This window comes from Pyrgilauda ruficollis, unplaced genomic scaffold (assembly GCF_017590135.1).
Source record: "Pyrgilauda ruficollis isolate IOZ18807 unplaced genomic scaffold, ASM1759013v1 scaffold22, whole genome shotgun sequence".
NCBI lineage: Eukaryota > Metazoa > Chordata > Aves > Passeriformes > Passeridae > Pyrgilauda > Pyrgilauda ruficollis.
Window position 1 is genome coordinate 4300356 of NW_024521428.1, and position 14497 is coordinate 4314852.

The following is a 14497-nucleotide window of genomic DNA, read 5'->3' on the forward strand; positions in this document are numbered from 1 at the left end:
ATTAGGCTGTTAAAACAGACACAATGGGGACATGTTATATAAGTGAAATAGAAAGGTAGTTGGGAGGAGATTAGAACATGAGCATATTTTTACATCCATGCTTCAACATGGAACCCACTTCAGTTTTTGGTGCTTCATACTTTCCAGGCTGTTCTCTGTTATTGCCTTGTTCTCCAGATCTTGCTTATTTGAAAAAAAGTTCTAAATTACAAACCAACCAAAACCACGGAAACAGAGCACCTCATCCCCTCAAAAAGAACCCCAACAAAAATACAACAAAAAAAAACCCCAAACATAAACCCCCAAACACTTGTGAATCACTTTTGACCAAATACTGAATTCTGCTGCTTCATTTACTTCTTTTTTTTTTTTTTATTACTTCTTTAGTGATACTGGTTCCTGACTTTGATCTGCATTGCTAGACAAAATCTAGTGTCAACAAAATCTTCAGTCTTTTATTAAATACTTTCTTTTTCTTGTATTAATTCATCTAAAAATGCATAACACTTAAATTAAAAAACTTGATACTATTCTCACCCTAAATCCCCAAATTGGAGATAGGCTTTCTAGATAGTAGAAATTACTTCGCTACATACATGCCATCTTTAACATTCATGTTCTAAAGATAAAAGATTAACATACGTTAATCAGGATTCATAGTTTGGGGTCTCTTCCATGGCCAGGATGCCCAAGATGTGAATGTTTTCTAGACTTCCTTTCCCTCAACCCTAGAATCTCCCTTTTCATTCTAAAGAGCAGCAGATTTTAACCATCATATTAGTCACAGATTTATTCTCAGCGATTTCTTTTTCACAGACTTGGGTCCTGGCCTCTGATTTCTCCATCCGTTGCTCCACATTCACCATGTGCCTGTCTAGTTTCCCAGCTTTTGATGAGAGGTTCTCTACCTTGCCTTCCATTGAGGACAATGTGTTCTGCATTGCCCTGAATTTCACATGAAGTGACTCCATCAGCTCATGGGGGGATCTGCTCTGCTGCGATGTGGAAAAAGCCGACGATTCCAGTGAAGATAGACAAGATGACAGCATCATCTCAGGCCAGGGCACAGGAAGGCATGGACTAAAGAAGTTGTTCTTGTCATTCTTATCTTTATTTGGGGCATAATTTTGCTCTAATTTTCAGTTGCAGACATCTTAGGTAACTTATTGAGCTCATCATAAACTAAAATATTTAAGAAATTAAAAAGTGCACAAATGTAGCAGAAATTCTGAATAAAAGCAGTTTTCCACATGAGTTAGGCTCTACCCCTGGTATCTCCACTCACTCATTACACCACGTTCTCTGGTTTGATAGCTACTGATATGTGCACACAGCACCAGGTTTCCTTTCAGTCAGATTGTTGGTGTGTAAGTTGTTAGTACTGTGGAATATAATTAGGCATTGTGGCACTCTATATTCATTGTGGGACTATAATAAACTCCCATTTATTATATTACAAAGGTGTATGGTATTAAATAGACTACAGTAATGAAAAAGAACTGCGTAGTGGATTTCATTTTAAATAAATAGAAGCATTTTATCTATATGATACCTTGTTTTGATTCTGATGGGAGTTTGGACAGGCATAGTAGTTTTTGCATCTAGTGATTTTTTTCAAGCTGATTCATATTTAGAGTCTAGCACGTATTTCAAGGTTGACGTAATGTGAAAACCCAAATAGAACTAGAAATCTTGTGCTTGTTTCCATTATTCAGTCATGGAATTCTGTCTAGTACCTAGTACCCAGTGGGCCTGGAGGTTGCTTTACAATTTATGTAAGAATATGTAGTAAAGTTTTATAGAATTAGGGAAGGTCTGTCTCATTTTAAGTCTGAGGTTGCAGTACTTATAATAGTATCATTTTGATCCAAGATAATTTTGTGGTGATATTTGAAAGAAATGGACACATCCTAATAAGAGAATTATTCATAAGTAAAAGCAGAAGTTATTTCAGTTAATATCCCTGTAAGAGTGTTAAAGAAAATAGAAATTTCTTGCTAGTGTTTTTTATTTCAAATAATTTTCATTCTGGTTTTCACTTCTTAAAAATCACTTTGTGGCATCTAGACTATCAGAAAAATGGTTTCAAGTATAATATGAAGTGGATTTATATTCTATATGAAATTTCAGTGTTTTGATATCAGGGGTGCATTTTGTAAAAAGGAACATAGCTAAGTGTCTTCTTGTTTAGTTGAGCAGTTCTTAAATAATTTTTAGTGTCTTGTATTTGGTGGCAGGATGTGATTCTAACAGTTAGCCACGTGTGTTTGATAATTTTTATAGTCAGTAAAGCTAAGATCATTCTTATTTTACAGTATGGTGTATGTAGTCACCAGTGAGCCGCTGTCTAGTAATTTTGGGGGAAACACCATTTTTCTATGAATATTGTTCTCAGTAGTATGTACAGACCTGTCCAGAGAGACATTACTGGAGAAGGGGTCTGGGGTTTTTTCTGGACCACAGTATGAATCAATATTAATCAATATTAAGAACGTCTTTGTCAAAAGATAACAGTATAGAAATTGTATAATATAAAATCCATCATTTTTATTTTATTGACATTCATTCTGTTGAACTCTTAGGAAGAGTAATGTAGATAAATTTTATTTTTTAAGCAGAAATTAGAGTACCTGATCAGTTGGACTCATCTGTCTGGGAGCATACAGATTCCACACATGTGAACGGAGCTGACTTCAATCTCACTGTTCTGTCCATGGCTGAAATAGCTTCTTGCAGTTATGAAGCCAGGTAGGTAGAAGTTACCCAGTAGTTTGCTTGAAAATCCCATACAGATAGGCATAAGATGTCCAAAAATAGTGGTTATTAGTGTCTTTAAATTTATCTAGAGAAAGTTTCTGTTCAAAAGTTGCAGTTATATAGGTTGTTAAAATTTAACAGAAGCTCCTCCCTGTGGATGCTGCTGCTTAGTAGCTCTCAACCCAACCTATGTATAAGTTGAAATAAAGCCTGTGAAAAAAACCTGATGCCTTTCTCATGTTCCATGGCTTAATAATACACAGCTAATTCAAATACTCCAGTTGCAGGTTTTTTTTAACCTATTAAATTTTCTACCTGTTGACTGAATTCCTATTCCCATTTTTGTAGGAAAAGACAAATAATTAAATTGAAAGTACTCCCTGATAATTTGTGGAAAAGTTTGCACTGTGCTTACTTGGGTTTTATTTTATTATTTAATTTTAGACAAGTTGGCATAAAGAATGGAATGTTTTTTGGCCAAGCAAAAAAGTTGTGTCCAAATCTTCAAGCAGTTTCATATGATTTTGATGCATACAAAGAAGTTGCACGGACAGTATATGAAATACTAGCAAGGTAATGTGCTGTTTGTTTGCATGATCTTCATGGTAAGGTTATCAAGTATATTTTCTTTGCCACTACTGAATGCTATTATTCATTTTGTATTTTCATCTCCCCCTCTTCAGCTTCAGTGAAACTATTCCTGTTTGAGGTCTTCCTTTGTAGTACTTTTGTTACTTTGAGCACCATGCTTCTGAGCATTCTTATATCCTGAAGCCAAATGCTGTAAACAATCAACATCTGACTTGCAAATGAGTTACTGTTAATTTTTTTTACTGATTCGCATGGTGAGAAGCAAATCCCTTAGAAGGGAGATCCTTCCAAGAGATGTTTTTTGAGTAATTTAAGAGTGGGTTATTAGAGTAACATCTATTAGAAACTACTTTCTGGTTTGAAATTCACTTGAAATAAAACTGGAAATTTGTTATTGTCAATGAAAAAAAAATATTCAGCTCCCTTTCCAGCTGTTCCTTTAAAACCAAGACGCATGTTGAAATTTGTCTTAGATTAGTAATATTACTGTAATTTGCTGTTCTAGCATTTTTGATATCTAAGTGATGTGTGATACAAAATAGGCAGGGAAATGCCACCACAAAAGGGAGACTTTATTTGCTACATATTTGTTTTAACAGATGGTGAGCTGTTGCTGGTGTTTCACCTCCTTTACTTTGTGTTGATAGCTATACTCACAACATCGAAGCAGTCAGTTGTGATGAAGCACTGGTAGATATCACTGACATCCTTACAGAGACCAGACTGACTCCTGATGAATTTGCGAACGCTATCCGCACTGAAATCAAAGACCAAACTAAATGCACAGCTTCTGTTGGGATGGGTAAGTAACTGCATTTATGTTTACAAGCAGTGACTGCTTTTGTCAATGTATGAAAGCTATGGTAAGTTTGCTAAAACTCGTGTTTGTGGAATATGTTGCCATATACATTAAACTAGTGTGAATAAAAATGCAAGGAAATTTTCATAACTGGAAAGTTGTAAGCAAAAATGTATAAAATTTCCATAATAGAGACCATAGAATATTCTGAATTGGAAGGCGCCAGCAAGGATCATCAAGTCCAAATCTTAAGTCAATGTTCTATCCAGCTATCACTTCTTCTTTATCTGGACACTATGCTAAAATTCCATTCTTGCATTCATTTTTATGAATTACTTCCAGTAAAATGTTTATAGTAAATAGAAGAAGCAGCACAGATTGTGTTCCTTAATGGAGATAGCAGTAAGAGTTTACAGCATGACATGATTTTGCATAGTTCTTAGAAGGTATTGAGGGCAAAGATTTCTGGTTTGTAGTAGATCTTGTATATTAAATCACACATCTGAAAATACTTTCTTGGTCTGTTTCTTCTCAGCTCATTTTTTCTCCTTTCTTTTTGTTCCTAATTAATATTAAAGTTGAGTATCTGTACCTACCTGTACTGAGTGTATGTAAGTGTGTGAAATCCACTTGTGAGACAAGCTGAAATTCATGACTCCAAGGAGAATTCTTCTCTTATTAACTTTGCAGTTGCAGTTAACACTGCCATGTCACTGCTGTTATAGCAAATAAGTGCTGGCTGCTAATTTGAAGGTAGACACTGCAAATATATATGCATAGATTTCATTAAATTCTTGGTAGAAGTTAAAGAATTTAACTGTGCTTTCTGCGTTTTTTCCTTGAGTGTTGCACTGTGGCATTCTGCTTGCGGATCAACAGAAGTTACCACACACATACTTTAATTTGTTGTTTTTCAGGTTCCAATATTCTGCTGGCCAGAATGGCAACTCGTAAAGCAAAACCAGATGGACAATATCACTTAAAACCTGAAGAAGTGGATGATTTTATCAGAGGGCAACTTGTTACCAGTCTTCCAGGTATTCCTCTCTTTTAGAGGGCATTTTGCTTCCTGATATTAAACCAGTTTCAGCTACAAATTTGCTTTCTAGATCAAACAGGATTAGCTGCTATTCCATGTTTATGATCCAAAATGTGATAGATAGTAAAGGCATATGGCATCCACTTGTATTGAAAACAGGCTTTATTGTATTTTTTTATTGTTTCAGGAGAATACTTTAAAGGTTTGTAACATAAAGCATTTCCTGGCATGTAACTCTATATTGTTACATAGTACACAGAGACAGTGTACTGTGACACAGGCATGGTACAAGAAGTGCTGAGTAAACACTCATTTATGCTTTCAGTGATCAGATGACCTCAGCCTGCATGTATACACATATATTTAGTGTTAGATATAAAAAATAATATCTTTATCTTTTGAAGATTAAAAAAGGAGGGAGGGGCATTAAAAACAGGCAGTATCTAAAAAATAGACACTGAAATAAAAGAGTGGTAGAAATAGCATCCATAGAAAGGTGCAGGTTTGCCAGAGATTCTCATTATGTAACACTTAGTGGTCAAACACTATTTACAGCACAGTTGTGCTATAAGTTCCCTTTGGCATAACTTACAGGAAATATTTTTCCTCCAGAATATTACTCATATAGTACTGTGCTTTGACTTTAACATTTTAAAGTTTTCAGAATTAGTTTGCATGTTCATAGTAGAAGCATTTTAGTGTCTGTGTTAATAATACCCCCTTGACAGAGAAACAGATTATCAAGAATAGAATCTAATTACCTAAGATTTCCAATTTTTGCTGACTTGGGTAGTGTGAACTCATAGGATTAATATTTTCTGGAGGTAACAGGCCACCTCTCCAAAACCCAGAAATATACTTCAGTTTATCACACTTACATATGTGCCGTTGCCATGGATACCTACAATTTCCAGTGCTTGGTAATTCAAAGCACAAGTGATACAGGTATGCTATCACTTCTCCCTGAAATATTATTTCTCTACCTAGGAAGCAGTGCCACAATGGTCAAAATATTTGTTAGTTTTCATTTGGATTAGATCACTTGTGCATGAGGGGAAAACGTATTACTTGTTGGACACTCATTTTGGACTGAGTTGTTGGGGGGGATTCAGATCTATATAATCTGTAACAGGCAGACAATTTTCCAAGCAGGATTCATTCATATTTTACCCAAAAATAAACAAACATGCTGTAGTGTGACATCTTAAACTAAATATGTGAAACAGATTAAAGATACACTGCTGATAACAGCAAAAGTTTCTGTTCAAACCATGTTTTATGGAGCAGAATTTATTTTATATATATTTATTTGCTAATTTGATGTGACTTAATATATGTTTAAAAATAAAATTTTTTATGTAATCAGAACCTAACTGGCCTTGAATTGTATAAGATTAACAGAACTAATTGCTTTGTTGTTAGGAGTTGGCAGGACAATGGAATCTAAGCTGGCTTCTTTGGGAATTAAAACCTGTGGAGATCTGCAGTGTGCTTCAATGTCAAAACTACAAAAAGAATTTGGTCCAAAAACAGGACAAATGCTCTACAGATTCTGTCGTGGTTTGGATGACCGACCTGTTCGTACAGAAAAAGAAAGAAAATCTGTTTCAGCAGAAATCAACTATGGAATAAGGTTTACACAGGTAAACTAAACTTGCTTCTTTTTTCCAGTGACTTCTTTCAGCTGTAGAAGAATCTTCTCATATTCTGATTATTTTCACTTACACTTTGATCTGTTAGAGCACCATCTTAGCCACGAAATAGAAATGAGGAAAATGAAGAAGTAGGAGACCAAACGATAAAATGGGAGGAGAGACTGCAAAAGTATTGGACTGAAAAGAAGCTTGCACAAAATTAGCTGGCTATTCTGCATTCGTTATACAAGTCTGGTACAGAAAAAGAGAACTGCAGTAGGTTTGTCAGCACCTAGCATTCTCTTTCATTTAAATGCTGATTATTCAAAGATGCCAGTGCCTGAAACTATCACCAGCTGCTCCCATACAACATTTTGATTAGATTTTTTTTGCAATTACTTTTTGTCTGGGGGGGAATGTTATTAACAAAATTGTATTTTAGAAGTAACTCAGCACTTTTTTGAGATATTGAGTATTTATAGAAATGATAGGGGAAAAAAGGAGTTTGAAGAGACCTGACAGTGTTCTGTAGTCCAGACCTTTGCTCAGAGCAGGGGAAGCTAATAAATCAGACCAGTTGCTCGGCACTTTATCCAGTCCGGCATCAGAAATCTCCAAGAACGAAGACTGCAAACTTCCCTGAGCAACGTGTTCTATTGCTTGACTTTCCTCATGGTGAAAAAGATTTTAAGTCCTATGCTCTTCGTCTTCTAGGTTTGTGCTTAGACTTGCAATTCTGTGTTGGGGTTTCTAAATACATTTTTAAACGACTTCTTTCAACATTAGGACAGGAATGTACCATTTCACCTAAATTAAGTGACCTACAGTGAAAACAAGCCACTTGAAGTTAAATGAGACAATTGCTTGTGAGTCAGCTTGCAGTCTTTTCAGTTTGTGCAATCTGGATTGTATTAATCCTTAATGATTTACTTTCAGTATTTGAAAAGTAGTAATTATCTAAACATGTTGTTTTTCCCCTTTAGCCTAAGGAAGCAGAAGCTTTCCTTCTGAGCCTCTCAGAAGAAATCCAGCGTAGACTTGAAGCTGCTGGTATGAAGGGTAAACGATTGACCCTTAAAATTATGGTCAGAAAGGCTGGAGCACCAGTAGAGCCTGCAAAGTATGGAGGTCATGGAATCTGTGATAATATTGCCAGGTGAGTACTAGGCATGAACACACTTCTGCAGGGTCTAAAATTTATAGGAAGACACGACAGAAATTTCAAAGTGCCTGGTACTTCTTGGTCTACGTATAAAACTTGCACCAAAATAAGTAGAGTATTATTATCAAAACTCCTCTGTGTTTGGGTTGTACATTTGAGGTGGTTATCAGTAATACATATGTGCTTATGTATTGTTGGTGTACCTTTCTCCAGCTTGCTCAGTATTGGAGATGAGGGTTTTCTTAGAGTGTTTGAAGGAGACATATTTGTGTCCTGCGCTGTGAAATACATGCAGCAGCATTGATTTCTTTCAGTAACCAGCCTCCTATTTGTGACTCCAATTCTTTGTTCCTTATTGATAAACTGGATGATGTTGACTAAATATTTTTTAATCTGAATATTGTTTATGTCCTTGCATACTAAAAACACAGGGATATAATCTAGGCATAGAATATCATATGCTGTTTCGTACAAGATTGTCATGGAACCTACATACACATATATTCTTCAGGCATACTCTTCTTTATCAAAGCAGTTGCTCTTCAGTACAGGATTATCCTGGCTTTTGGGAGACGATAGGTCTTTCTACTTTTCCTTCCATCTCAGGTGGTTGTAACAGACTAATCCCTCCTGAACTGGGGGGGGTCATTTGGTGGGTGTTGCTGGTAACAGAAGAGGTGGTGGAGTTCACAGATCACAGAATACGCTGAGTTGGAAGGAACCCGCAGGGATCATCAAGTCCAGGTGCTGGCCCTGCATAGCACTATCCACGAGGCCAGGAGTTCTTTCAGTGGGTTAGAGTTCAGTAGTAAGACTTGCATGCATAGAGCCTGTCATGCTTGTGATCTTGTTACATAGCATTCAGCTGTAATAAAAGCAGAAACTACAAAATTCATGTTTCGCCGTAAGAAGCTCGTCACTTTCTAGAATTGGTATATATACCAAGAAGAAAATCCCTCAGTCTATACTTTTGTCTTCTGGCTATCCTGAATTGTTTGACCTGAAGATTTATTCTTAACAGCCTAAGAACATATCTTAGTACTGAGTGTGCATTGAGATAGAGCTTTATTCCTCCCATATTTTAACTCTTGGCAGCGTGCTTTTTCATGAACATATCGGTGCTTTTGGACCCCTTTTCTGTGGTCAAGCATACTAATGTACTCATGCCCTGAAATTTCCCTAATTCATGAAGTCTTCAGTAAGGTCAGGGGGCACCCAAGAATGGAAAATTGTTCACACATTGCTAAAGCTGTCCAGATACTAGGATTTTGTTTGGTGGTGTCTCTGTTTCTGCTTCTGGCTTTCCAGTGACCTTGTCAACCCCAGTCAATCCAGGTTATGCTGTACGTGGTGTATTTCTGTCTTTGTTAGAGCATTTCTGTTCAGCCCAGTAAAAAGCTTTTTAGCAGTGGAAGGGTAAACTCCAAAAGTTGAATCCAAGTAAATGGATTAGAATCTCAGTGTGGTGGTCCCCCAAGTGACCAGTTTCTCTCTCCAGTTTAGGATTTTGTCTGTAGCTATAGCTCACGACTCATTTCTTGCTCCTTTACCTCACAGTTGAATGGCTTGCTATGCTTTCTTATCCTACAGGTCAAGATCCCCTGGGATGATAACCATAGTACTACAAAGGACTCAGACTTGCAGACACACTTAAAATCAAACTCAGCTTTTGAGATTAAATGGTATTTTTACTGCATTTCTGAAACCTAGTCATGATAGTTCAGCACAGACCTTTTTAAAATATTTTTCTGAAATGTTGTGTACTTTTAGTGATGTTGATCCCCTTTTTCTTAAGAGTACTAACATGTAAAGCTTAAGGAGATCTTTATATTGTTTACAGTCTGAGGGTTTTTTGTTTTCATATTGACAGAACTAGCCCTTTCCAAAGAGCACTTGGCTGTTCATGATAGTTTCTGACAGATTCAAAAGCAGAGTAACACCGTCAAAGTGTTTAGTAAGTTGTCAGGATGGCACCCTGTAAAAACACCAAACTTCATTTTCTTGACAGAGCTCTATCAGAATTAAAACTGCATCAATTATTTCAGTGAGAAGACTTTACATCACTCACATGCATTTGATGAGCCACTTGAAATTTTGTCAGAGGTTAGGCCATTAGAGAATCCAGAGCTATCCAAGCACTGCTGCTGCCCTGCCATACTCTCAAGTGGTAATCTGTAAAACTCAGCCATATTGTTTTGTGAGTCTTGTTGCAAAAAAATGCCCACAGCTTAAGATAATTTGGAATGTTGTTTAAAGTTAATTGCCATTAATTTTAATTCCTTTCTGCTTGTAATCCACATGCACATTGCCTACTTCTGCTTCCCCTCTGAGTTCCTTTTGAAACTCTTGCTGTTGACAATGGAAATAATACTGACCAAACTTTCTGTGAACCAAGCTTGAGTGAAAGACAAAAATGCAGGAGTGTGTTTTTGTGCAAACTGTAAACTTGTGAAATTTTTGTCTGGCTTCAATAGATTGCATGTGTGTGTATGTGTGTACATATATATACATATATATATATATATATGTGTGTGTATGTGTGTGTGTGTGTGTCCTAAATTTGACCTTTTAGTGTGTGGACTGCACACTGAGAATGTTCAGTTAGTAAGTATTCTGCTTTTCTTATTTTTTCTGTAGATCATGTTTAGTTTTAACTACCTTTAAAAAGAAACCACAGAACGAATAAAAAGTGTTCCGTTTCTATATGCCAAGAAATTATGATCTGTCTTTCTTTCATGTCCTCTCTGGAATAAATACAGAAGTTTTGTCTTCAGGATTTGTGAAACAGATTCTTTTTTAACCATACTTGTTCATTCTTTTTAGGACTGTGACTCTAGACCATGCAACAGACAGTGCAAAAATAATTGGGAAGGAAACTCTGAACATGTTTCACACAATGAAACTGAACATATCTGATATGCGAGGGGTGAGTTAATGGGAAAACTGAAATTCATTCTCTTTATCAACCTGTTTCTGTCTTTTGTGGATTTTCAGTTCCATATGGTAGATGTTAACCAAACTTATTCAAAAGTGTAGGTAATACAAAGCTTATGTAAATTAGTGTATGCAGTTACATTATATTTTCTAACCTTTGAAAAACATGGTTACAAAGCCATAAATGTAAAAAAATAATTTTTTGTGACATAAATTAATGCACAACTTAAAGCATCCTGAGGTGACAAAGTAAGAGTGTATCTTGTACAGTTCTGTCAGCATGTGTAAGTTTTATTTTGTCTTAGAATTTTCTGTAAACTTTTGCCATACAATAATTGTGTAACTAATATAAACTAATATATAACTGTTTGTAATGCAAACCAAAGATAGAGATAAAAGGAGCTTTTGTTCTAGAATGCAAATCTTAGAGCAAGAAAAGTTACCAGGCCATGTTTTAGCCTTTGTTTGAAGGTGGTTTTCTGGCTATTTTGATTCATGTCTTGTTTTAGAACTCCTGCTCATCTCAGTGGTTTTGTCATAGCAATGTGACCCCACGGTGCTGCTATTTTGACGTCAGCCATTTGCTACAATAGAACACAGAGGATTTCTAAAACAAACCTGCATTAATTCATCATCTGGATATAGAAATAGGGTTTTGATTCACAATGTTGCCCTAGAAAGTTAGCTCCCTGGCTTGGGAGTTGAGGAAATATTTAATTTGAATGTCATATTCCATTATTGCAACTAAGAAGGTGTTAATAAACAAAATCCTTACTATGTAATTATGGAAGAAAACCTGGTGGAAATATATACAGTGGCTCCTTCATGCTTTCTGAGTCCCATATACAACTTTTTCTCAGTGTCAGTTTTTTCCTTTAAAATTATGGAGGATTGGCAAAAAACTCATACAGTGCACCAGTGCATTCTTAATTAGACACATTTTGAACCACTGCTGATTTGGTATTTAAAAGTGAAATGAAAATCTAGGATGTCTTGAAAAATGAGGAACACCTCATCTAAAAAAGACTACTTCTACCAAAGTACTTTCTTCCATTGAGACTTTGCAAAAACAGTGTTCACAAGTGAAACAATAGTATTTTTCTCAATTGTAGACTGAAGTGATGCATTTAGTATAGATTGTCCTTGGGGAAAAGCATTGCTGGGTAGCCAGACTTTAATACTAACCCACATTCTTGTCAGTATTTCTGTATTTGTTAGTGTCTAAGAAATTTCATAAAAAACACGTTGCTTCATGATCCTGTTGACAGCACTTTTTTATATCAGAGAAGTTAAGATGGTAGTACCTTTGTAATTTCTTAGTTGTTGGATTATGGTGGGTAATCCTGGGATTTGTTTGGGATGTTTTTAGTGGCTGTTTATGTGTATTTCAATATATTTTTATTTGTCCTCCCCCCCCCCCAAAATTAATTTTATTTATTTCAAAGAATTTCATTAAATGGATGCATTTATGTTTTGGATTTAGGTTGGAATTCAGGTACAGCAGCTAGTTCCCATCAGTAAAACAACTTCAGCTCTCTCAACAGTACAATCTGGACATTTACCTGGTGCATCACATTCAGTTATTGATCTTTTTCATGTTCAGAAAGCAAAAAAGCACTCAGAAGAAGAACCTAAGGAAGGTCAGTAAGCTTTGTACTTGGCATGTGTGATAGTGATCAGTTCTGAAGGACCCTAACATAGATCACCTTTTGGAATACTTTTTCAGTATTATACCAGTGTAAATTGTGCAACATAAAATTTCTGAAAGTGGGGTTTGCTGCTGCAAATGAAAATGCTGCTGATAAAACTTTGTATAGGATTAGTCCAATTAGGGGTTTTTTTGTTAAGTTTTTTGGTTAATAGTAACAGAGGATAGTTTGAAATAAAAAGTGTTATGATGGTGCTACATATTGCATTAACTCTTCACATAATGCTAGAAAATACCTTCTCCTGTGTCTTGAATCTTCAGAGTATTTTTTACTATTAGGTGATCACTCTGTATTTTGTTTCCATATGTATAGTATTTGTGGCTGCTATGGACCTTGAAATATCCTCTAATTCAAGAACTTGCACTTTCCTTCCATCTCGTGGTACCAGTGTCACACCTGGTGTCAGTTCTAATGCAAACAACGCCGAGCCTGCTGTCAAGTGGAATGGTGTGCATTCTCCTATCAGTGTAAAATCCAGGCTCAATTTGAGTATTGAGGTTCCATCTGCTTCCCAGGTAAACCTGAGAATGTGAAACATCTGCAGTATATTGTAATAACTTGGGAATAACTCTGCCTATAAAAAGGAGCTCTTTTTAAATAAAAAGAGTTCTAGTAAAGTATAGTGCACAGTAAGTTACTCTTATTGATGCAAAAATATTTTGCCTTAATAAAATAAATAATGTTGACGTTAGGATGCACACTTAACATTTGTACCACCAAATGGATACTACCATTTAGATTGAGAGGAGGACAATCTTTATTTAAGTAGAAGATTTCTGTGGGATTTGGGGATTTTTTTTTTTAGGTGTGTTTTAACAAAGGGACAGCCTTCATTATTTCTGCCCGTGCTGTTCAAGTAGACTCTGCTAGAAAGATTTGCTATGAAACAGCTGCACAGACTTCTGCAGGTATTTTAGATATAAGCAGACTTACTTGCTCTTCTGTAAAAATCTGTCGTTTAAATATCTGTCATTTAAATCTGTAAAAGCATTTCTGTGGTTTTTTAACAGCTTTCTCAAATATTTATTCATTTTAAGAAGCAAATTATGCTTTTGGCAGGAAATGTGTTCCTATAATGCCTTATCCAAGCCAGCTCAGGATCTAAAAGTAACTTGACTGAACAATCAAAAGCTCTGTACATTCAGATATAAACAAGTGAAAAATGCACTAGCTGTTCAGCAGAGTTCCTACTTTGATGGCCTTATGGCACAATATCTTTATTTCTGCTTTTAATCATATTATAATATGGAATGTAATAAAAAATTCAGGGCTGGGAAGGAGTGGTGAGAGTTAGTGCCACACTGCTGTTTGTATACTGTACTAGGAAAGTAATAGCAATCCTGGGTGTTTTACACCCAGAATTCCCAGGAATTTATTATAGTTACATATGCAGCAAATTTGGAATGAGTGAATACAAACAGAACATGGAAGAGTAACTGAAGTGATTAACAATACATACAGCTTTCATCAAAACCTCTCAGTTACCAAGCCAAGTAGAATTTCATAGATATTTGTGGTTCTTCTCTGTAAATCCAGAATGTGGTCATAAGCTCCGAATTTTCTTCTTAAAAGTAAAAGATAAATTATTCTTTTACACAGCTGAAGTCTTACTCAGCAGAACTTAGAGGCAAACATTGGCATTTTTCTATATATTCAAATTTTACTTTGAAAAAAAATGATGCTGTACGTCTGCTTGTCAGTTGCATTCATTCAGTCACTTGTGCAGCTGTCATTGTACACAGCAGCTTCTGGACACTGAGGGGCTATCTCAGTTGTTTCAGGTGAATAATTGATAGTAAGTAAAAGCTTACTTCATCATCCAGCTCTGGCAAGTCTGACAGTATACAAACATACATAATACCAATAAAGTAA

The 14497-nt window shown here is 35.8% G+C and overlaps 1 protein-coding gene across 7 annotated transcripts in view; it reads left to right on the forward strand.

Annotated features, from left to right (window-relative positions):
• REV1 (REV1 DNA directed polymerase) overlaps positions 1-14497 on the forward strand; it is a 57368-nt gene that overhangs the window by 31131 nt on the left and 11740 nt on the right. For 3 of the 7 annotated variants that reach the window (XM_041468369.1, XM_041468370.1, XM_041468374.1), the window contains 9 exons: positions 2619-2748; positions 3202-3330; positions 3996-4150; positions 5065-5184; positions 6609-6829; positions 7804-7976; positions 10806-10908; positions 12400-12556; positions 12938-13140. In XM_041468369.1, the coding sequence (XP_041324303.1) occupies positions 2619-2748; positions 3202-3330; positions 3996-4150; positions 5065-5184; positions 6609-6829; positions 7804-7976; positions 10806-10908; positions 12400-12556; positions 12938-13140 (1391 nt within the window). Of the gene's footprint in view, positions 1-848; positions 1159-2615; positions 2749-3201; positions 3331-3995; positions 4151-5064; positions 5185-6608; positions 6830-7803; positions 7977-10805; positions 10909-12399; positions 12557-12937; positions 13141-14497 lie in introns of those variants that run through there. The other 4 variants (XR_005955226.1, XM_041468371.1, XM_041468372.1 and 1 more) reach the window with 3 other exon arrangements.